Genomic DNA, 21,196 nt, shown 5'->3' with positions numbered 1-21,196 from the left:
TGTCCATAAGCAAACATGCATGTACATTCTGGTTCATTGTTAAAAGGAACACTCGAATGAACACCATCAATATTGTTGGCCCTGTAACAGCAAGTGGATAAAGAAACAATCTTCGTGCACATCACTAGTCTGTCAAGAGGAGTCGAAACTCTCAACCACCAATAGTTTTATGCAAGTCACTGTGCTTCTGTTAGATAAAAAATAAATAAATATCTAGACATGCTGTGTACACAGGTGTTCCCTTTAATAGTGAATGAATCTTTAGATTAATGCCATGCTGTACAATTTCTTCATTATAAGCAATAACTATAAAAAATTCAAGTTCCTGTACAAACCTTGCATTGTATGAAGAACATGAATAGAACCTGACTATAGCAATGTGACGGTGTCAGATATTGTGAAGCATTTACGAAGTCTTTAGTAGATTTCAGACAGGGCAAAACAGACTCAGACTTTCAAAAGATGTGAAGATTCTGTTATCGTTTATGTACAGTTAAAGCTGTACAATTAACATCCCCTACTCTTCAGTTGGCTTCATTCCCTGTTGGTTTTCATTAAGTTTGTATCAACAAAGACATGAAGGCTTTTATTGTTCAGCTGTCTGCTCGTTAACAGATCACATGTTATGTGATGCCAGCTGGCAAAAAAAAAAAAAAGAGTTGTCTGCACTCACACTCGCCACCATGGCAACAAGTGGCAGTGACTAACACTTCCACATTTTCATTCACATGAATACTTGATAATGTAAATGAGAAATCGATCGCCGCCTTAGCTCAGTTGGTAAAGCATCGGGTGCATTATCTGAAGGTTACAGGTTCGGTTCCTGCTGGCGGCAAGTTGTCTTTTCATCAACTTTACCTTTTTGACATTTATGTCGTAATCACTACAATACAGATCAATTGATGTACTCTATGCCATCCTTGATTTTATTGTCTGTTGATTTTCATTAATAGTGTATTATACAGTTTTTGGTGTACAAGTTGCTCAAATTCTTACATGCCTACAAAATTTTTTCAGGGGTTTAATAATGCCCAATGCAGGACCAAATAAATGTTACGAGGCGATGGTTTTCTAGAGTAAGCAACACTACCTGTAGCAGATATGTGGTGTTATATGATGCAAGGGCCATATTAATAGGAGATGCTTTTCTCCATTGTCTGACTCACTGTAGCGACTAACATTCCTCCAATGTGTTCTGTGTCAGAACCAAGGGCCCTCACGGCATAAACAATCTTGCCTACTTTTTTCTTTTCTTGCTGCATTACGCATTTCTAATCATGACATTTACACATTTCACATTTCATGTGGGACTTGCCTTGTTTATCAGCTGTTTGCTACATGAGCGCTACAGGTAAGACTTGGTACGTGATAGGCAGGAGCATTTCCTGGCGGTCAGGGCCATATTCACTGCTTGCTGCCTTCAGCACTTTTCATATTCTTGAGTAAGCATACAGCTAAGAGATTATACAAAGTCAGCTTACTGGATATAACATTCATCATGAACTTGTCTGATGAATGTTCGTATTTGTTCAGTTTTTTTCTATGTGTGCACCGGATATATTTTGAAAAAGTGCTTTATATTTTTAGAATCTTTATGAATTTGCACAAACAGTTGGACAAGTAAAAGATGTTTCTTATATGTTTCTCTTTCAGGGGTTTACTGATGGCGCCCATGCTGTGATCGCCAACAAGATTGACCTGCCTGGTGCACTTGACCACCTAGAAATCCTGCGAGAAGAAATTGGTGGCCGTTATCCCCTGTTTCCAGTGTCTGCAAAATATGGCACGAACCTTTTAGATGTTTTGAAGTATATCAGATGTGCGTACGATGCTTCCACGCACCAAAAGTCTTGAGAATTTGTATATTATAGGGATAAACTATCTTTATATAATATCGTATTGATGTTATTTCCACTGTGTCATTTTGCAACACTTGTTGTATCAAGTGAACTGTGGGCACATTGAATTTAACTTCAATTTTACAACTTTTAAACGCTTTCTCAAAATGCTGAACTGTGTGCTATATACCTGTGTCTGTAAACCTATATACCTGTGTCTGTATACCTCCATAAAGCTGACTCCTGACCTTCACAAAGCTTACTCCAAAAAATATGGCTGTCATGCCTGTGAAGCTCACACAAGAGAAAACTGTCATCCACCTAATTTTAACACGATGCTGCCAAAAAATCTATAGGTCGTTTTTGGGAAGAAAACTGAAGTTAAAGCATTTGCAGTGGCTCAAGAATTGTGTATCATCACACCCCAGTTTTTTTTTTTCTTTCACAACCACCATCTGACCAATTCTGACAAGGACATCACACCAAATTAATTTTGTTTGAATGAAAACAATCTATAAAACAGTTAACTGTATTATCAGACAGTATATAGCCCTTGTAAAATAATGAATGCCATTTTACAGCATACACACAAAAAAATAGACTGATGAGCTCGGTAATGCAGCACTGTATATTATAGCGCTTGTGCAATAATATGACAAGTATAGTGGAAGGGGCAGTCAAAATCTGTTTGTTGAGGTATCAGTTAAGGTCGAGGCCTGCACTTGAGTTTTTTTTTTTTTTTTTTTTAACTTGAGCGTGCTAAGCTAAGAAATCATGTCGAAGTGGCTGGTGGAAAAGTTTAGGGACATGTTTTGTGCAGCATATGTACCTGCTATGCACAACTGCAGTTGCCTGCTGTACCGCTGTTTGTGCAAAAAAGTGAATGCCATTGGACAGATACAATTTTGGCCTAATCGAAGGCACTCTGAGCTTTTTGTAGGTATACTTTGATGCATTTCCAATGGTTAGGGCGAAACAGCAATGACAGTGGTTGGGACCTTAAAGGGGGGGGGGGGGGGGGATACTGTTCTTGCAAAAATTTTTTACAATGAAGCTGTCGTTAGTCATTGTATCGTAGTATAGTAGTAGGCATCCAGTGAAATGACAAAGGCTCAGCCGGCAGCAAGTCATATGACTGTGTGTGCAGTCATAAGGTATATGACTGCACACATTTCAAATTTAGTGGCGAATTAACCTAATGTGACCTTGCTAGACAATCGTAGATGCACGCTCCAATAATGTAAACTATCAAACAACAGCCATTCTTACTATTACATTATTGAAATCTACTGTTATTCTGTCACATGTAAAGCCTTAATGTAGTCTTAAAAGATCAGTGTTTTATCCAAAGTTTAGATTCATGACATGAGTACAAGCTGAATACAAGATGTTTTGGGTGACTTATTTGGCTTGTTGGAGTGATATCTCATTATCTATACCAGCTAGAACTGTAATTGAGTTTTTTAACATAAAGCTTAAACTGTGTATCGTAAAGTCTGAGAGTAGTATTCTAATTTTATACTAATTTTTAACATTTGGTTTTGGTTTTTCTTCACGGTAGTCCAGATACAAACCATAAATTTCGATTAACTGTAAAATGACTACAATAATTGAAATTTGATTTGAAAGCTGTCTGCAGCATTGCACTTATTGCTTACTATAGTATCTACCTAATTTTTTTTATAATGTAATGTCTCCAGAAACAACAGAGAGGCAACTCTGTGTGTCTCAAACTGGAGGATACGCAAGAAAAATTATTGGATATTTGTGTCAAGTTTTATCAGCTTAGGACATGAAGTACAGCCTAATATTTCCTCAAACTCTGTCCCCTGTTAATGACCATATACAGAACATTTAGAATCATATTGCCGAACTTGTTATGGCAGGTAATCAATGTGCATGAAATGTGTCACGGATGTAAACTTCCGTTTCTAAACTGGAAAGTGTGAACCAAGAATGCCGATCGGCTAACTAGACATTTCAGAAGCTACTGAAATGATAACAGAAGCAATTGAGATGATGCATGAGCTACGATTTTTTTTTTTTCAGAAAAAAAAATTTTTTTTGCACTATCATACTCAGACTAGTCAATTTGGTTGCATTTTTCTTTTTTCTCTGTTTCTTGTTTAATGGTATCATATAAATAATCTAGTACAATAAATTTTTGCATGTTCTCATTTTTCTGTACTTCATATAAACCACATAGGATCTAATTTCAAGCCGGCCGACGTGCACTGTGGTAATTCAGCAAAGGAAATTTTTTTTACACTTGTACAACTCCGAGATTAACTGGTTAGCTCGTAATTTTTTTCAAATAAATATATAGTCTTTTTGCCCTTGTTTCCTTCACATAAAACAGGTTAATGATTGCTCCTAGTGACATCATTATAAAGGTTTATTTTCCAAAATGACAGCATGGAAAGCAGGAGCAGTATCCAGGAACAAGCTGCTACAAGCATGATGCCACAAAGGAGAATAGGTAACACACAATCCAAAGGTGACCTACACAAGTTATTAAAACACTGTAACCAACAATGCTACAAAAGCTCAAGTATTAATTATTATAGTAAACATTAGCTTCCACTTTTTCTCACTTTAGCCTGTTCAATATTCGTTCATTATACCTTTATGTTTACAAGAATACGTTAGTAGAAACATTGCTATGGCATGTAGCACATGGTTTCATGCTTTCACGGTTTCAAAAGGAGCCTATGAAGTATGTTAGAAGTGTTCAAACAAGATTATTTTTCCAAATGGTTGAAAGCATGATGAATGAAGGTGTGGTTATCACAATCATCACAGCACAGGTTACTGCCCTCAGCACCTTGAATCCATTATGTTCTCGTTGCTTTCTCGGAGATTCATCACCATGCTCAGATTCATAGCTTTTTCACTTCCGTGCATGGTGGTTCCTTTTTCTTTGGGTTTGAGGGCATATTAAACAGATCTTGAAGCACACCAGCACACAAATGAGAGGTTAAGGAAGGCAGATGTGGATGCCTTGCTAACACGGTACGCTTTACGCTCAGTCTGTATACTTCAGTGTCTTCTTTTTATAATAAAAAACATGATGAAATCCTTTTAAAGATTTCCACCTGGTCATTCTTAATGTTACCATAAGCTGCCTTGGTAGGTACACCCAAATGATTGAATAATATTGTTACGTAGCATGCTGACAATATTACTTAACAATAATGCCATCTTACCTTACTGCTTAAAATGCAGTATCTCTGTTGCTCATAAGAAGAAAGTTAGTGTATAGAATAGCTTAAGGGAGCAATAAGTGTATATACACAAAAATATATTTTTTTTTCTTTTTTTCACATAAACCTGATATGAATACCCTTGTGGAACTACATTAAAGGAAAGGATGGCCATCATGTTAAGACTCCATGAAACAATGCAAAACGAGTTTGCTGAAAAACGGCCTTTTTCAGAAAAGGAAAAAAAATTACAGACCACCATCTGTCATATTAAATGGTTAAAAGAACTTGTACATGTCACTAATTTAGATATAGAAAGATTTATTACACTCAGCTGCATTGATATCGCCTATCTTTACAAAACAGTCTCAAGAAACTTTATAATACACTTCACTGAATAGGCGCGAGCAAAAAGCTTTGTGACCTTTTGTAAATAATGCCAGCAGGGGAGCTATTCTCGATGAGTCTACATTGCAGACTGTCCACTTCGGCCGCCCGCTTATTGGCTGGAGCTTGGCGAGAAATGCACCTCCAGTGTCCGGTCCTTCTTTTGCAACATTATTTTGATGTCAAGAAGCTTTCACAGCTATGGGCACAAATAAGAGGCACGGAATGTACTTCACCGCAACAAACGCAGCCCCCAGATATCCACTTTTGAACGCACATGTCTAAGACTACGCATCAACTTTGATCACGTTAGCTCTCAAATTGGGTTCAACGCAGTCACCTGCTTGAAGCACCTGGAAAGTTGGTACATGTTCCCTGCATCATTCTCAAACATCTGAACATGCTTGTATTCAAGTTTTGACATGTCAAGTTTGTATAGGTATACTGTTACTGTACACTTTGTCCACTTTTGTTTTGTTTTTTTCGCTGTGAATGTGCTGGCGGGTTTGGTGCGTCGATGTGGTCAAGAGCACCATGACATCACGGTTTGCCGCTTTTTCGAGCAACTGAATGCGCTCCACTGCAGCGTACTTGTCCACAAGATGGACACATCACATCAAAATTGGCTTCCTAGCAATGCCTACAACGAAATGAATAAAAAAATTTGCAGGGCACAAATAAAAGATCAAAGTGAAATTAGGAAGACAATGCGACATAAAACGTTCTACAGATAATAAGTTAGTTGAAATGACTAGAAAGTTGACTTGAGCTTCAATCACAATTCAAGCTACAATATACATATTTCAGTCATCCACAATCACAATTCAAGCTACAATATGCATATTTCAGTCATCCACAATCACAATTCAAGCTACAATATGCATATTTCAGTCATCCAAAGTATATCTGGATGCTGTTCGGCTTCAATAGTAGGTGTACCATCAGTCAATAAATCGTATTTTATGGGCCTATTGTAGTGCACATACAGTAGATGCTTACTTAAAAGGCCCCAAAAACACCTCCAATATTTTTTCAAACATTTTAAGCAAACACGCGCATTATGTGCAGAATGCCGTCACGATCAATGATGCCACAAGGGGCAGCGCTACAAGCCATGGGCGCACAACAAATTCCAAGAAACAATTCCTCCTCCTCTCTAGGCCCTCTGTAGTGACGTGAGTGATGTCGTGACGTTGAACCTGTGACGTTGAGTGCAAGTCATGCTGCAAATGGTCGAACAAGAACCTATACCTTCCAGTTTGTCTGTAAGCTGCTGGCCGAGCTTTTTGTTCTTCGTTCGGTTGCTGTGACATTGGCTCATCTAGCACAAACAAACTTCTCTGGCACGGCGTGTGAACATAAGGATCCATCATGCTGGCGATACAGTGAAGGTGAGCACGCAACACAGGGACCATATTCGTAGGAGCTTGGCCCGGCACGGCAACATGGGTTAGCCAATAAGCACAGAGTTGATGGAGTTGCGGCAACCAGAAGTAGACAGTGTTTCAAACAGTGCATCAGCAATGACATATGCCAGGTGAGATCGGAAGGGGCACTCGGCAAGGAGGGCAAAATGACCCTCAGAGGGTAGCGAAGGAAGACCTAAAGTAGGGATTGCTGCGTTTTGATCAAACGTGCCTGACTCTGCTATTATGGCACCATTTTGAAAAATTCTCATGGATAAGTGCTCATTGCACACTTACGCACAACTGCTCCACCACAACAATTCAACCTCTGAGTGTTAAAGGGGCCTTTAAAGAATTTTACGGGTGCGGCTATTAAGCTTACCATGGAGTTGTACAAAGATGGCATATCTTAATGTCATTAAAATTGCATAGTTACACAGCAAAAAAGGCCCTGCAATACTTAAGAAATTGGTAGATAAACCTACCCAGTCATTAGACTGTGTTGTTGTAAATGGCCAGACAATATTTTCTTATGAGCAGCAGAGAGCACACAAGTTCGCTCAAAACTACTTTGAAATATCAATCGAATTCTAGGCTTCATGAGACAAGCAGTAAAACTCATTGCCTATTGGCAAGATTTCAGATTATTCACTGCTTTTGGCAAGGGGGAGAATACTCCCAGCCACACCTTATTATAGCGTAGCCTCTTTGCTAAATACTAACTGGGAACATTGATTTTCTTAGACCGACTAATCAAGCACTTCATTTTTGCATTTCTGGTTTTGCAGTGGTTGTCTTCTCAAGTTGCACTGCCTCCATCTGTTCAACGAACACCGCCACCATAAAGTTGACTTTTTTAAGCTTCAGTTATTATGAGTGTACAGGTGAATTGGCACTGTGGAATCATAACTGCACAGGCTGAGAAGCTGTTTCCAATGTTGTAGCATTTCACTGGGCCATGTTTTTGCTCAAAAAGTAAAGGGGGGGAGAGAAAAAAAAAAGAAAGGAGGCAGGTTTAGGTCATTTGTGTGTTAACCATCATAACTGGCAGTAATAACTGTTTCCTTAATAAATACAAGCTTAAATACAACAAGAACTGTGCCAAAATATGACAAAAAAATTTCATCAGCTGGTAAGCCAATGACATGAGAGTACCATTGCACCAATATCGCACCCTTGAGGATCCAGCAGCACACTATGAATCCTGTGGATTGCTACCTACCCTCAAAGGTCATACAAATATGAATTTAACAGTATGCTATTTGATTGATATCTGATTCGAGAATTCACTGTCTGAAGCTGTTGAATATATGTTTTGTCAAACACTAATATAAAGAACAACACTTCTTACTGTGTGAATTGAGAATGATTCCATGGACCTTTCCATTTACTTTTTCTTTTAGAAATTGGAAACATCTGATGTTATATTTGCCACTCGCAGGCCATTTCGCTAAACTATTTGTGTTCACATTATTTAATGATTCTAGCCATTTAAGCATCCATCAGGCTTGCGCAAACAATTTCATTTGATATTCTACTCATTCAAACACCCACGAGACAAGTTCCTACATGTTTGCTTGTGTGAGAATAGAGTGAATATTTGGAGCTTACTAATGAAGGAAAGGGCACTGTCAAACATTTACAAGAACATAAAACCTTTTGTGGAGTATAATTTTGGTTATATATGTGTGCCTTGCCATTAACATTTTGACAATCTGAACACATTGGTGGCAATAACAGTCACTAATAAACTTCCCTACCTTGCTGCACATACAACTTGACTGGAACATGCCATCACAGGAATGAATAGGTAAGGAAGAAAACATTATGCTGATCTCATGAAATACTCCTAGGGTGCAATCTTGCACACATTCTGTAATAGAACACTCTAGCGCAACGCATGGGGCTGGTCCAGCCTCACCTGATGGTCAGACGTGATAACAGCAACAGGAAAAGGCAGTTCTGTAAATTGTTTTGTCATCTGCCAGGCGAGTAACGGGCACAGAACAGAGACACCGCTACTTCCGATAGAATGGATATAGAACAGTCTCCGGATGACTTGGATTAGATCAAAACATAAGCACTCGTACTGGAGAATCAAATTAGCCTGCTTTGTCTTTGGCTCAATCCGATCCAGCACTTAGAGTTTGTGAAAATGGCAAACAGGTGAACGTCTCGCGAAATGGCAACACTACCTAGCACCCAATCAACATCTATTAACACAAATAAATTTTTCAAAGTAATCGTGCTCTTCAATTTCAAGCTTTGAGATGCAGTGGCCCCAAATACTGATAATCAGTTATAATAATTCTATATTTCTTCATGCACTGAAAACTATTCCGAACTTCCTCAACAGACAATCAAAATATAACACATCTTTCTGGGGAGCTCGCTTTTCACCTACTAGTTGTTTTCTCCCTCTCATTCTCTCGTGATGTGTTCTGTTCAGTCACAATGACTACAAGATTGCACCCCTAATGCAATTAACATAAAATCATGGAGAGCTACAACATTTCATTGCTGCAAAACAGAAAATATGCTTTCATAGTACTGTAAAACCAGAAACAAAATCCCAGACATGCAGTTGTTTTTTGTTACCAGCTTAGTGCAACATGTTAAAGTAGAGTTCTGGCTTGAGGTTTGTACTGGTCACGTATGCCACCCATCGGCGCAACAGAGAGCTCAGGTGGTGTCACAGACGCTTGAACAGGAAACCTGCAACCAGCAAGCTCCACCTGCATACATTGACGAATAATGATGCTCTGTCAGCACTGAAAATTCAAAAATTGCAACTTTGCCATATATCAACTACTAAGCATGATAATGCCTGTATCCGAAAGCTCAGTGCCTACTGTAAACTTCTAATCATTTACAAAGTTATAAACCAGTTTTATTAAAACAAGGTTATTTTAAAAATAAAACAATATTATAGTACTTTATTGTCTTAAAATTCTTTTTGACTTTCAGAATATTTCACAAGTTTATGCCATTCTAAAAAACTCTGAATCTACATATCTACAAAGAATCCCCAGCAGGACATTGGTGAAGATGTTTCTCTTCCTGCATTGAGTTCTTCCAGGTCAGTGCTCAGTGGTACGACACATAATTATGCATTTGCTTAGCTTATTCCAACAAGAAAAGAAGTGCAGGGTATTAAATCAGGGCTGCATAAAAGTAAGTCACATAAACCAAGGCAGGAATTCGGAGTCACAATAATGTGGATACCAAGTTCCGCGCAGACAGGCTGTGCCTAATAGCAAGGTGAGTCATCTTGCACACAAATTTGGTCATGGATGTAATCAGCATTGGCATCATCCTATGTGTCCACTGCAAGGACTAAATTCTCTCCAAATGATTTTCAATTTACCCAGTCCAGCATGTACAGATTCAATTTTATACCTGCAAATTTCTTAATTTCATCACCCCAATTAACCCTCTATGACTTTTAGTTCTGTTCCCCAACCCTTGGTATCGATTCCATCAATTTAGCAGACCACTTGTTATATGTCGAACTCTGTGAACAGAAAAATTTTGAGTGCGAAGTGAATTCAAACATTAAAGTGCAAGTGTGAATCAATTAGAATATTTTTTAATATTTCTTGAATATTTTTAGAATACTTTTCTAATAATTTAAAGTGAAATTGTATTTTAAAAAGTTGGAGAAGATTCCTAGGCATATTTTCATGAGATATCAACATCAAAGTGTTTCTTTTGGCTGGGTTGATGAAGTGCTGGCGTAATGGAGTTTCAAAGTTGTCTTATGTAATTTATAAAACGTAAGTTGCTGAGGCATTCTCTTGTAATCATACTAGCAAAACTCATTGGTGGCCTAGCATGTTCGACATGCTTGAAATGACAAGATTGCACAAAAAAAGAAGATATGTTCAAATGGGAGGATACAGAGACAAGCACAAACTCTATTGTATTGATGCTGTAATAAATCTGAATGACAGACGCTCTACTGTTATTGAAGAAGACGATGATGATCGGTGGCTCCAGTAGTAGCTCGCGCACGCCGCTCGCTGATAGCCAGACTTGCTTCATAAAGCACCTTTCGCCAAGCTGCGTCTGAAGCTTGATTTCACAACCCACTTAACCCGCCTCAAGAAAGTCCTCGCTTGTCTCTCTGCCACAAGGCAGTAACTGAATCTGAAGAAGTGTCATTTCGCCGCTCGAAAGCTTACGATCCTTGGCCACGTAGTTTCGAAGGACGGCATTTTTCCTGGCCCTGCCAAACTTACAGCCGTTTCAGCATTTCCCAAACCGACCACCATGAAACAGGTCTGAAGTTTCATAGGCATTTGCTCCTACTTCCGGCGCTTCGTCCACAATTTCGCGATGATAATCGCTCTTTGACCAAGCTCCTCGCCAGCTCAGGGGACCTTTTAGCCTGGTCTGCCACCTGTGACGATTCTTTCAATGAATTGCGCCGCCTCCTCACGTCGCCGCCTATTCCGCGACACTACGACCCATCGGCACCCACAGAGATCCAGACCGATGCTAGTGGTGCAGGGCTAGGCGCTAATAGACTGTTATAGTATACCGTGCTTACCGGGATACCGGGCATACCGTGAAACCAGAATCAAAGTGCGCATGCGCAGATATATACGTTACTCATACTGCCTACCGTACACACGGTATTTTTCAGATTTAAAGTTACCGTGGTAGCGTAAGTGTACAAGGTGTACGTAAACATGGCGGCGCTTTCGGACACCCGCTTCGAAGTGATTTTGGTGTAGTTGTTGAAAGATTCACCTTGTTCGCAGCAAACATATGTTTAAAACGGCTTCGCTTGCCTTCAGTTAGCTTCGATGAGCAAGTATTACGGACAAGTTGGCGTAGTTTTTGAGATAGCTTCCCATTTCGAACGCGTCTAGGCCTAACTACAAGATCAATGTAAACAAATTGGCAACATAAACATTTTCATGTTTGGTGCGTGGTTCTTATTTATTTATTTTTATTAGTACTAAAATAAACTTCTAACAATGCTTCACTCGATGGAATAGGCAAACATTCTCGTTTTCTTTTCCTTTTCACTGTTCTTTAACTTATTAACCATCCGATAGGTGGTGCCACCGCCCCAGCTGGGGACACGTAAACCACGTAAACGTTATACTGCGAAACTATAAGGCGCTGTCCACAAGAATTGTTTGGTGCACAGTAATGCCATTCTCTTAACACCTTCAAGAATATGACATTCGCGTGGTCTATCGCTCCGGCCGGAAACATTCGGACGCAGACGCCCTTTCCCGTTCGCCCCTACCTCCTGACCCTGCCTGCTGCGAAAGTCTCATCTGTGATCCCACTCCCGTCACCATCGCCGATATGCATTCTGAGCAACGCAAGGACCCTTGGGTTGCTTCGATTTTAGACAACTTGGCTGGGCGGACGGCTTCTCCCCCTACTCACACGATGTGCCGGCAAGTCGAGCACTTCACCACTCGCGACGACAAGCTGTACCGACGCAACTATGCACCTGATGGACCTCAGTGGCTACTCGTGATTCCACGTCATCTGCGATCCGAAATTTGTTCGTTTCATAATGATCGCCAATGTGGCCATGCAGGTTTCCTGAAGACTTATTCTCGCATACAGCTCCAATATTACTGGCGTGGCATGTACCATTTTATTCGACAGTATGTTCGGGCTTGCTCGACGTGCCAGAGACGAAAGACCCCCCCCCATCATGCCAGCGGTACCTTATTAACTTTACCATGCCCCTCCCGACCATTCGACCGTGTCGGCATCGATATCTATGGTCCCCTTCCCAACACTGCAGATGGTAACCACTGGATCATAGTTGCCGTCAACCACCTCACGCGGTATACCGCCATTCAAAGCACTAGTGGGTTCTCTCCTTATTTCCTCCTTTACGGACGCGAACCTTGCACTATGGACACCAATCTTTTGAGACAGAGTCCACGACTCTGTCTCAAGTCCCTACATACGCTGAAGAATGCTGTCAACTGGCAAGATCATTCACAACACAAGACCAAGGACGCCAGAAGCACCACCATGACACATCAAATAACACTACTTCCTACGATCCAGGTTCGCTCGTCTGGCTGCATGTCCCTTCTACTACACCTGGCCTTTCTACCAAGTTGGTCCCCAAGTATCATGGCCCATATCGTGTACTTAAAAAAACATCACCGGTGAATTACCTCATCGAGCCACTGGAACCATCTTCTGACCAATGTCGTCGTGGCCAGGAAATTATCCACATGTCCAGACTTAAGCACTACTATGACCCTCCCGTGTTTACTTGTCCATAGGTCGCCAGGATGGCTCCTTATTTCGTGGAGAGTAATTGTAATGAATCTGAATGACGGACGCTCTGCTGTTATTGAAGAAGACGATGATCGGTGGCTGCAGTAATAGCTCACGCAAGCCGCTCACTGGTAGCCAGACCTGCCTCATAAAGCACCTTTCGCCAAGCTGCATCTGAAACTTTCTCGACGTACAACACCCCTATTTTAATGCGTTTAAAGCCATCTTATTCCTATTTCTTCCCAATCTAGTCACCTAAATATTTCTAAGCATGCACTGAACACATTAGAGAGATTATATACTACTGTCTGATCCCTCAATCAATTATTTCTTGTTTTTTAGCTTTTTTTTTTTGTGTGGAGAAGCAAAGGCAGCCAAGAAAATTTTGTATATTTTTAATAAGGTTACATATGCTCCAAGTACTCCTTGGCATCGCAAAGGTTCCAGGGCTGCTCTACTGCATTGAAGGCCTTTTCATGATCTATGAAAGCTATATATGTAGAGTGGTTTCTTGTGTTCAGCATATTTTCACCAATTACCTGATTGATAACATGACTGTGATCCATCATAGAGTTTACCATCCTGAGTGCAGCTTGCTCTCCAAGCTGATTATTTAAAGTCAGGGGTTTCTCTTACCCTATTTGAAAACTACCTTTGTGAATATTTCTATACAATGGGAAGTAAGATTGTGTGTCTGTCTTCAAGTCTTCTACATCTCTCTTTTTTTAATTCATATAGTGTTGGAAACTTTCGAACTCACTAGGACATTTGAAGTTTCAAGACATTGTGCATAAAGTATTGCAAGCTTCTTTGACACAAATCCTCTCTATATTCATTCAGGCCAACTTTTTTACCATCGGCTACCAAAACACAAAACAGCAAACTCTCCTGACCACTAAAGACATATATAAGAGCAACAATAAAGTCAGTTCCAGAAGACCAGCTTCAAGCCCCGCCGCGGTGGTCTAGTGGCTAAGGTACTCGGCTGCTGACCCGCAGGTCACGGGATTGAATCCCGGCTGCGGAGGCTACATTTCTGATGGAGGCGGAAATTTTGTAGGCCCGTGTGCTCAGATTTGGGTGCACGTTAAAGACCCCAGGTGGTCGAAATTTCCGGAGCCCTCCACTACGGCGTCTCTCATAATCATATGGTGGTTTTGGGATGTTGAACCCCACATATCAATCAAGACCACCTTCAATACTACTTTTAGATTCAAACAAGGCACCACATTAATAGCCAACCTAATAAAGCTGCGGTATCTCTTGATATGATGTATAATGCATATATATATATATATATATATATATATATATATATATATATATATATATAAGGTCGCAGGTTCGGTTCCTGCCCACGGCAAGCTATCTTTTCACACACTTTTCTTCTTTCACATTTACCTTATAATGCGGTCTAATCACCTCCCCTATACTTTCCTTGGCATTATTGTCTGTTAGATTTCATTAATATGGTGTCAAAACACGGGAAAACGAGCCCTTAAGTATACAGTTCCTTTATATATATATATGTGAAAATGAGCTGTTTTCTCCACAATGTATGCATGCATTTGGTGAAAACAAGTGCTCTCATATCAGGTTTGGTTAATCGAGATGCAGGTGCACATGCAAAATGCAGCTAACTGTGGGTGTCTAGCATACAATGTTTCCACATAAAACATGCACAGCAAAAGCCACTCTAATACTACAAACCGTAACATGAATAGCACAGACAAGAAAATCGTGTGCAAAAGAACATAATGGAAGATTTCAAATTTAGAGTAGCAACTTGCCTCAAAACTCCCTTCGGAGAACAGGTTGTCTGGCAACAATTCAAGCTGCTTGCTGCTTGGGTTGAACCAATGAACGAAACCTTGGCAGACATTACGCCCCAAAGAGAAAGCATAGCTTCCTGATGTGGTGAGCCCCATGAAGCGGCCATCTCGAAATATAGGCTCTTGGCCCCATGCCCAAGGATCTCGTTCGGTGTCATGGCCAGTCAATTGGAAGAAGGCTAGTTGCCGACGTAGGCCTTCCACTGCCTGCTGCTGTAATGCCTCTTGGCCGATAAATCGCGGTTCTTTCTGCATTTAACAGAGAAATATTTTAAACTTGAAAGCCTATTCTTGGATGTACACATGGCACAGATGTCACTCTATGACACAAACAAGTAAAGAAGGATGAGGTGGACACACATAAAAAAGCTTCAATTTCCCTTGCCTGCTGGAAATGCTCAAGCCTGGTGAAGGGCCCTTTCACGTGTTCACGAAAAGAAGAGAAATTGACCTAGTGCGGTTAGACCAAGTTCATAAAAGGCTAAACAACCCTCCTGGCCTATTTGTACTCTGGCTATTTGCTCCTGTGCTGTCCTTCTCAGCCATGCCGAAAAGAAAGAGACCCAGAAGCGTGTTTATTCAGCGGTGGACACTCACCATGGAGAACTAGAAAAGGAGACAACGTATTCTACAAACCCTACGAGAAAAAAAAAATTGCGTGCCTATCTTAAACCATTGCTTGTGCAAGGAGGTCAGATGCGCGGGTGGGTCAACGAGTTCTACAGGAGAGGGGAGGCCGGCTGACGCGCACGCTCATGCGAGTTGCTGCGCGGGCGAGTCCATCAGTTGCAGAGAAGAAGGGAAGCAAGGAGACTCGCTCCTACGCGTGTGCAGGCAAGTGGCTCCCGGGAAGCGCAAGGCATGAGTTTTGAATTACCGCAGCCGTGATGAAACGTAAACCGTTGTGCACTATAAGATATTGAGAATTGACGTATACCAAAATGATCGGTAAATGCTTATTGTGAGTGAGGAATGGTTCGTTATATACATTATGGGGAACTTTCGCTTCGTTAAAACAAGGTTTTAAATACATGGGCATCTATAAGAATTTCAGGGGAATTACAATTGCTTCGTTATATCCATTACTTTGTTATAACCAACTTAGTCATAATGAGGCTTTACTGCATTTAAATATAAACATCTTTACAGAAGTCGGTCTGACAGGGTGGAAGATTAAGGAAGTTGAATTACCTCCAGCCACAATCTTGGAAAAAAAAAAAGATGTTTCGAGACCAGCTTGGTCCTTTCCTCGGGGAAATAATTGTTTTGTGTAGGCTTGTGCAAATAGGGAATTTTAGGTTAAAATCAAATTCAAAGTGAATAGTGATTTGTCAAATATTTTGAATCGAATTTGAATACTACATGTCTAATAAAAAAAAAATAGGCATATTTTTTATACCCTAACTAATCTGCACAATATTTTTTTTTCCAAAGTGAAACATGGCCGGTACAAATTTCTTCTTGTCTTTTTTTTTTCCAAAGAAAGTGAGAACTTTGAATAGTAGCAGGATTTGACTTTTGGGGAGAATGCAACTGATAACCCGTAAAACATGTTACATTTTAAAATTTACTATACTTCAATAATATGAGCCTGTATAACAACCTTTTAACTAAAAAAATTATGAATCAATGTGAAGGTAGTACGTTCATTCAACCTTGAAGTGAGTCTTTGCGGCAGTCGGATTTCTTCTGGGTAAGTGTTTTCATAGTTTAGCACTCTTTTACTGCTGTGAAACCACCTTCACAAAGAATTGCATACCAACACTTTTTTGCAGATTAGTTGGTTCATACTTGAAAAAACGACTTGCTGCACAAATTTGAAGAAAAACGAGAAGGGAGACAGAAAAGAGTGCGGACTACCAACTGTTTATTGTTGTTTCGTGAAGCCAATATATATACGCATGCTATGCTGCGCTTTCACGGTGCGCACAAAACCAAAAATGCCGCAAACAAAGCTGTCACAAAATTCAATTGTGACAACCGCCACAATGACAAATGTGAAAAATAGCAAATGACAAATGTGACACCTGCCACAATCTAAACTGCGTATTCACAAGGTGTACACTCCTACTTTATCTATTACTTATCTTTTTTTATTTTTTATTGCACCAAGCATCATCAAAGGCATGAACATATGAAAACGTACTCTAAAAACTTTTTTTAAACACTTTAAAATAGCGCTTAGCCCTGAATAAAACAATAAAATAACATTTTTCTAGTCACCGTAAGCAGTACAAAATGAGCAAAGCCGATGAAGCAGTACGCTGAGAGAGTCAAGATAGAAAACCTTATAAAACATTACTTAGCATCGCATGGGGAAAAAACAGGGAAAATGACTATGCACTCATATAAAGGTCAACAAAAGAAACAAAGAAAAAAAATGGAACAGAACAGCTTGCAAGGTGTTACCCACAACATTAAACACGACTGAGAAGGAAGACTATTTCCCTGTCCGAAAGTAAAATTGAAGGCATGCTTATGCAATTGTCATTAAAGTGCCTGATAAAGTACGCTTCAATAATCTCCCTTTCGGTCTTGTCCCAAGCCTTAGCCATGACTGACACATTCTCAAATAGGGGGTTGCGTCCACATGTCCTACAGTGGAAATCTAAATGACCACCATTTTTTCCTTTTATGGCCAGACTGTGCACACGCAAGCGTTTGTTGAGGCATCGCACCGTCTGCCCTATGTACACCCTCTCACACGACAAAGGGATCAGATACACAACATCAAATACACATCTAATAAACAGGTTTGCAGGCTTTTTTGAGCATTCCACCTTCTTCTGTTTAGTCATTAATGAGCAGATCCGACCTAACTTAGTAGGTGCTGAAAACACTGCAAAACACTGCAAAACAGGCCTCCTCTCCCTTTATTCGACATTTAGACCCCCGCCCTTGTATTTTTTAAGAAAGCTTTTACAGGCACTAGATATAATCTGTGTTAGGTACCCAGCCGCGCCCAGACGAACAACTTGATTCTTAAAGCTTTCAAACATGAAATGTGGGTACGACTTGTCAAGGGCTGCTGCACAAGCTGACAACACAATGCCCCTTTTAATCAACTTTGAGTGCGCGCTTTCAAAAGGCAACAAGCCTTTCTTAAATTGCAGATGATATTTAAAGCATATGTGCTCCTTGGCAAACTTCAGCCGTAGGTCCAGAAACTGGATCTCATTTTCAACCGTCATTTCATGGGTGAACTTCAAGCCACTGGTGTGTCTGTTAAAAACCTCAATGACACCTTTCACAACACCGTGCACACGTTCACATGGTACCTTCCCAAGCACAATAAGGTAGTCGTCCACATACCTGAAGGCGCAAACGACATCCAAATGGGACAGCTCATCCTTCAGGATCTGGTCGAAGGCTGGCAAGATTATGTCACTGAGGACAGGTGAAACCGCAGAACCGACACAAATTCCGGCTTTTAGGACGTAGGTACCCTTCTGGTGGCTAGTTGCAGTGGACACAAGGTAAAATTTCGAAAGTTCCAAAAAGTTATTCGCGAAGATACAATGCTTGTTTTGGCAATTAACTTCCCCAAATTCATCGACTGCACTCCTAACAGCATCAAAAAATGCGGAATGTGGAATTGAGTAAAATAGTTCTTCCACATCAATTGAAAAAGCCGTGGACGCCACTGGTAAGCCTTCCTTCAAAGTAGAAACGATTTCCGAAGAACTTCACACTAAGAAAGGGTCACCGCTGTTAAGAGAACCAAGTATGCTTTGTAAGTGCTCTGACACTACCCTTTGCCAGCTGCCCTTCTCGGACACAATGAGGCGTAGTGAGTAGTAACACTTGTGCGTCTTGCAAGTGAAAAATAACTGGAGTGTCAATTCCTTGCTTTTACCACTTCTCTGCAAAGCGCATCAAGGTTCATTTCTTTCAACAGTTTTGTGCTGTGTTCTTCCATTTTTTTGGACAGAAATGCACCTCCTAGAAGTTTTTGTGCACTGCTTCTAGTGCCTTGTCCTCGTACATCCGTTCAGCTAAACCACATATCCACCCTCTTTGTTTGGGGTGAGAAGTAAGTAATAAGTAATGCTAAGTAATGATTTATAAAGTCTTTTATCCTGACTCTCTCGGCGTACTGTTTCATCAGGTTTCCTCATTTGATGCTGCTTAGGTTGACTAAAAAAATGTTGTGTTATTGTTTTATTCGGTGCTAAGCTTTATTTGGTGCTAAACGTACTCCAAGTTTTTAGAGTATGTTTTCCTATGTTCACGCCTTTGATGATGCTTGGTGGAATAAAACAATAAAAAAGACCAGTAATAGATAAAGTAGTAGTGTACACCTTATGAATACACGGTTTAGATTGTGGTGGGTGTCACATTTGTCATTTGCCATTTTTTACATTTGTGAAAGTGGCGGTTGTCAAATTTGAATGGTTTTGTGACTGCTTTGTTTACTGCATCTTTAGTTTTCTGCGCACCGTGGAAGCGCAGCGTAGCAGGCGTATATATTGGCTTCACGAAACGACAATAAACAGTTGCTAGTCTACGTTCTTTCCTGTCTCCCTTCTCGTTTTCCTTCAAGTTTGCTCAGCAAGTCGATTTTTCAATGCATGCCGATTTATGCAGTACACAGGTGCTTTCACGGCTTAGCATCTTTCCAGTGCAATGAAACCATCATTACAGGATTAAATGTCGGCTAAAATACACTTGTTCATCTTGAATACTTCAAAATTTTCAATAATCTAAATTCAGATTGAAGCAAATTTGAATATTGTAATGTTCATTTAAATACTCAAAGTGTTCTATTATTTGAACCATTCCAATATTCGCACAAGCCTAGTTCTGTGCACGCATCATGCGTTTGAAAATGAATTTCACTAGTTTTTTTTATTACAAAAAATTTTGGATAATACGAATATTTTCGCTACTCTGTGAGAGTCGTATGACCAAGATTTTACTGTATAGAAACTGGTGAGTTTCCGGCTGCACTGAACATTGAATCCGGCACTTTCTGCATTGGAGGTATATGCTCTGCGATTCCACCATCACTGTTGATAAAAAGTTTTCAGCCTGCCACATAGTCTCCCCTGTCTTATGTGGATTGGGCAGCCATACAGGGGCCTAACTTCCACAAGGAGAAGACCCTGATAACTACCTCCAAAGGCCAGTTCACTATTCAGACCACCTCCTGTACCAATTAGCACAGGGTCGAGATCAGACTAAAGGCCTTCCACCGAGACAACCACCTACCTGCGTACACCTCATTAGCAAGTGTTCGCATAGGACAAGAGCACAATACTCTGAATGGCCCAAGCAGTTCCAAACAGAAACAGCTTTCATAGCAAGAAAGCGAAATCTGAACTTACCTGAAGTTTAACACGGGAACTCCGGTTAGCCTCCAGGGGAGTTACACTACTGTCAAGCTCTTCAGCCCAAAATGGAACAAACTTTTCAATCCTCAGCATCCTCAATGCATAATAACCGACATCCAATATTCCATAGTCACGACCAGCCTTTTTTAACCTGCTGTAGACATTCTGAGCATACTACAGAGAGAAAGATGCACAAAAATCAGCACAGTCAAGACAATAGTGTTTCATTCCAACATTAAACATTTAATAATAAACCAACAATTTTTAACTACATAGCTGTGAGCATAGCTTCATTATCGACAATTCAGTCCTGAGTATCAATGCAACACAATCCAAATCATCAGTTCACGGATTGAAAAAAAGACACAAAATCCTTATACATAATGAGTGGTGGGCACAACTACCACACATTACAGTGATACGACACAAACGGTGTCATATCACGAAATGTGTGGTATGATTACAGTGATGTGACAGTTATGGTAATCTGACTCGAACTGAAGACAGTGGAAACAAAAGTCTGTGCATTAGTCAGCCCTACAATGTCGCATTTCAATCTGTGACCACTGCACATATTCAACAGTGAAAAACAAGGTTTGCAGTTGCTTGTTCTATTTCACATATTCTCTGTATTACTATAATGATGGAAGAAACTGGTGCACTATTGCAATTACAATCCAGAGTGTGACCGCTGCACATATCCAACAGTGAAAAACAAGGTTTTACAGCTGCTTTTTCTATTTCAAATATTCTCTGTATTATAATGATGGAAGAAACTGGTGTGCTATCGCATTTATAATGCAAAGTGACAGGATAAATGTGTGAAGTGTGTCAAAGTATTATCACCTATGAACAAAGAATGGATGTGAGGCTGTTATTCACTCATGCCAAGGAAGCATCTGTAACATATTTAGGTACAGCATGGAG

General features: G+C 40.2%; 2 protein-coding genes across 2 annotated transcripts in view; one reads left to right on the top strand and one right to left on the bottom strand.

Moving 5' to 3' along the window:
* The window catches only part of LOC119187466 (mitochondrial ribosome-associated GTPase 2), a 39,228-nt gene extending 34,304 nt beyond the window's left edge, over positions 1-4,924 (top strand). Inside the window, exon 7 of the mRNA XM_037435578.2 lies at positions 1,654-4,924. Within this exon, the coding sequence (XP_037291475.1) occupies positions 1,654-1,854 (201 nt within the window). The 3' untranslated portion in view covers positions 1,855-4,924. The remainder of the gene's footprint in view (positions 1-1,653) is intronic.
* The window catches only part of LOC119187465 (pyruvate dehydrogenase phosphatase regulatory subunit, mitochondrial), an 81,258-nt gene continuing 64,277 nt past the window's right edge, over positions 4,216-21,196 (bottom strand). Inside the window, exons 17-19 of the mRNA XM_037435574.2 lie at positions 20,264-20,443; positions 14,895-15,185; positions 4,216-9,569 (exon numbers count right to left, since the gene is read on the bottom strand). Of these exons, the coding sequence (XP_037291471.1) occupies positions 9,450-9,569; positions 14,895-15,185; positions 20,264-20,443 (591 nt within the window). The 3' untranslated portion in view covers positions 4,216-9,449. The remainder of the gene's footprint in view (positions 9,570-14,894; positions 15,186-20,263; positions 20,444-21,196) is intronic.

Source organism: Rhipicephalus microplus, chromosome X (assembly GCF_043290135.1).
Source record: "Rhipicephalus microplus isolate Deutch F79 chromosome X, USDA_Rmic, whole genome shotgun sequence".
Classification (NCBI taxonomy): domain Eukaryota; kingdom Metazoa; phylum Arthropoda; class Arachnida; order Ixodida; family Ixodidae; genus Rhipicephalus; species Rhipicephalus microplus.
This window is presented reverse-complemented; position numbering and strand designations above follow the sequence as displayed.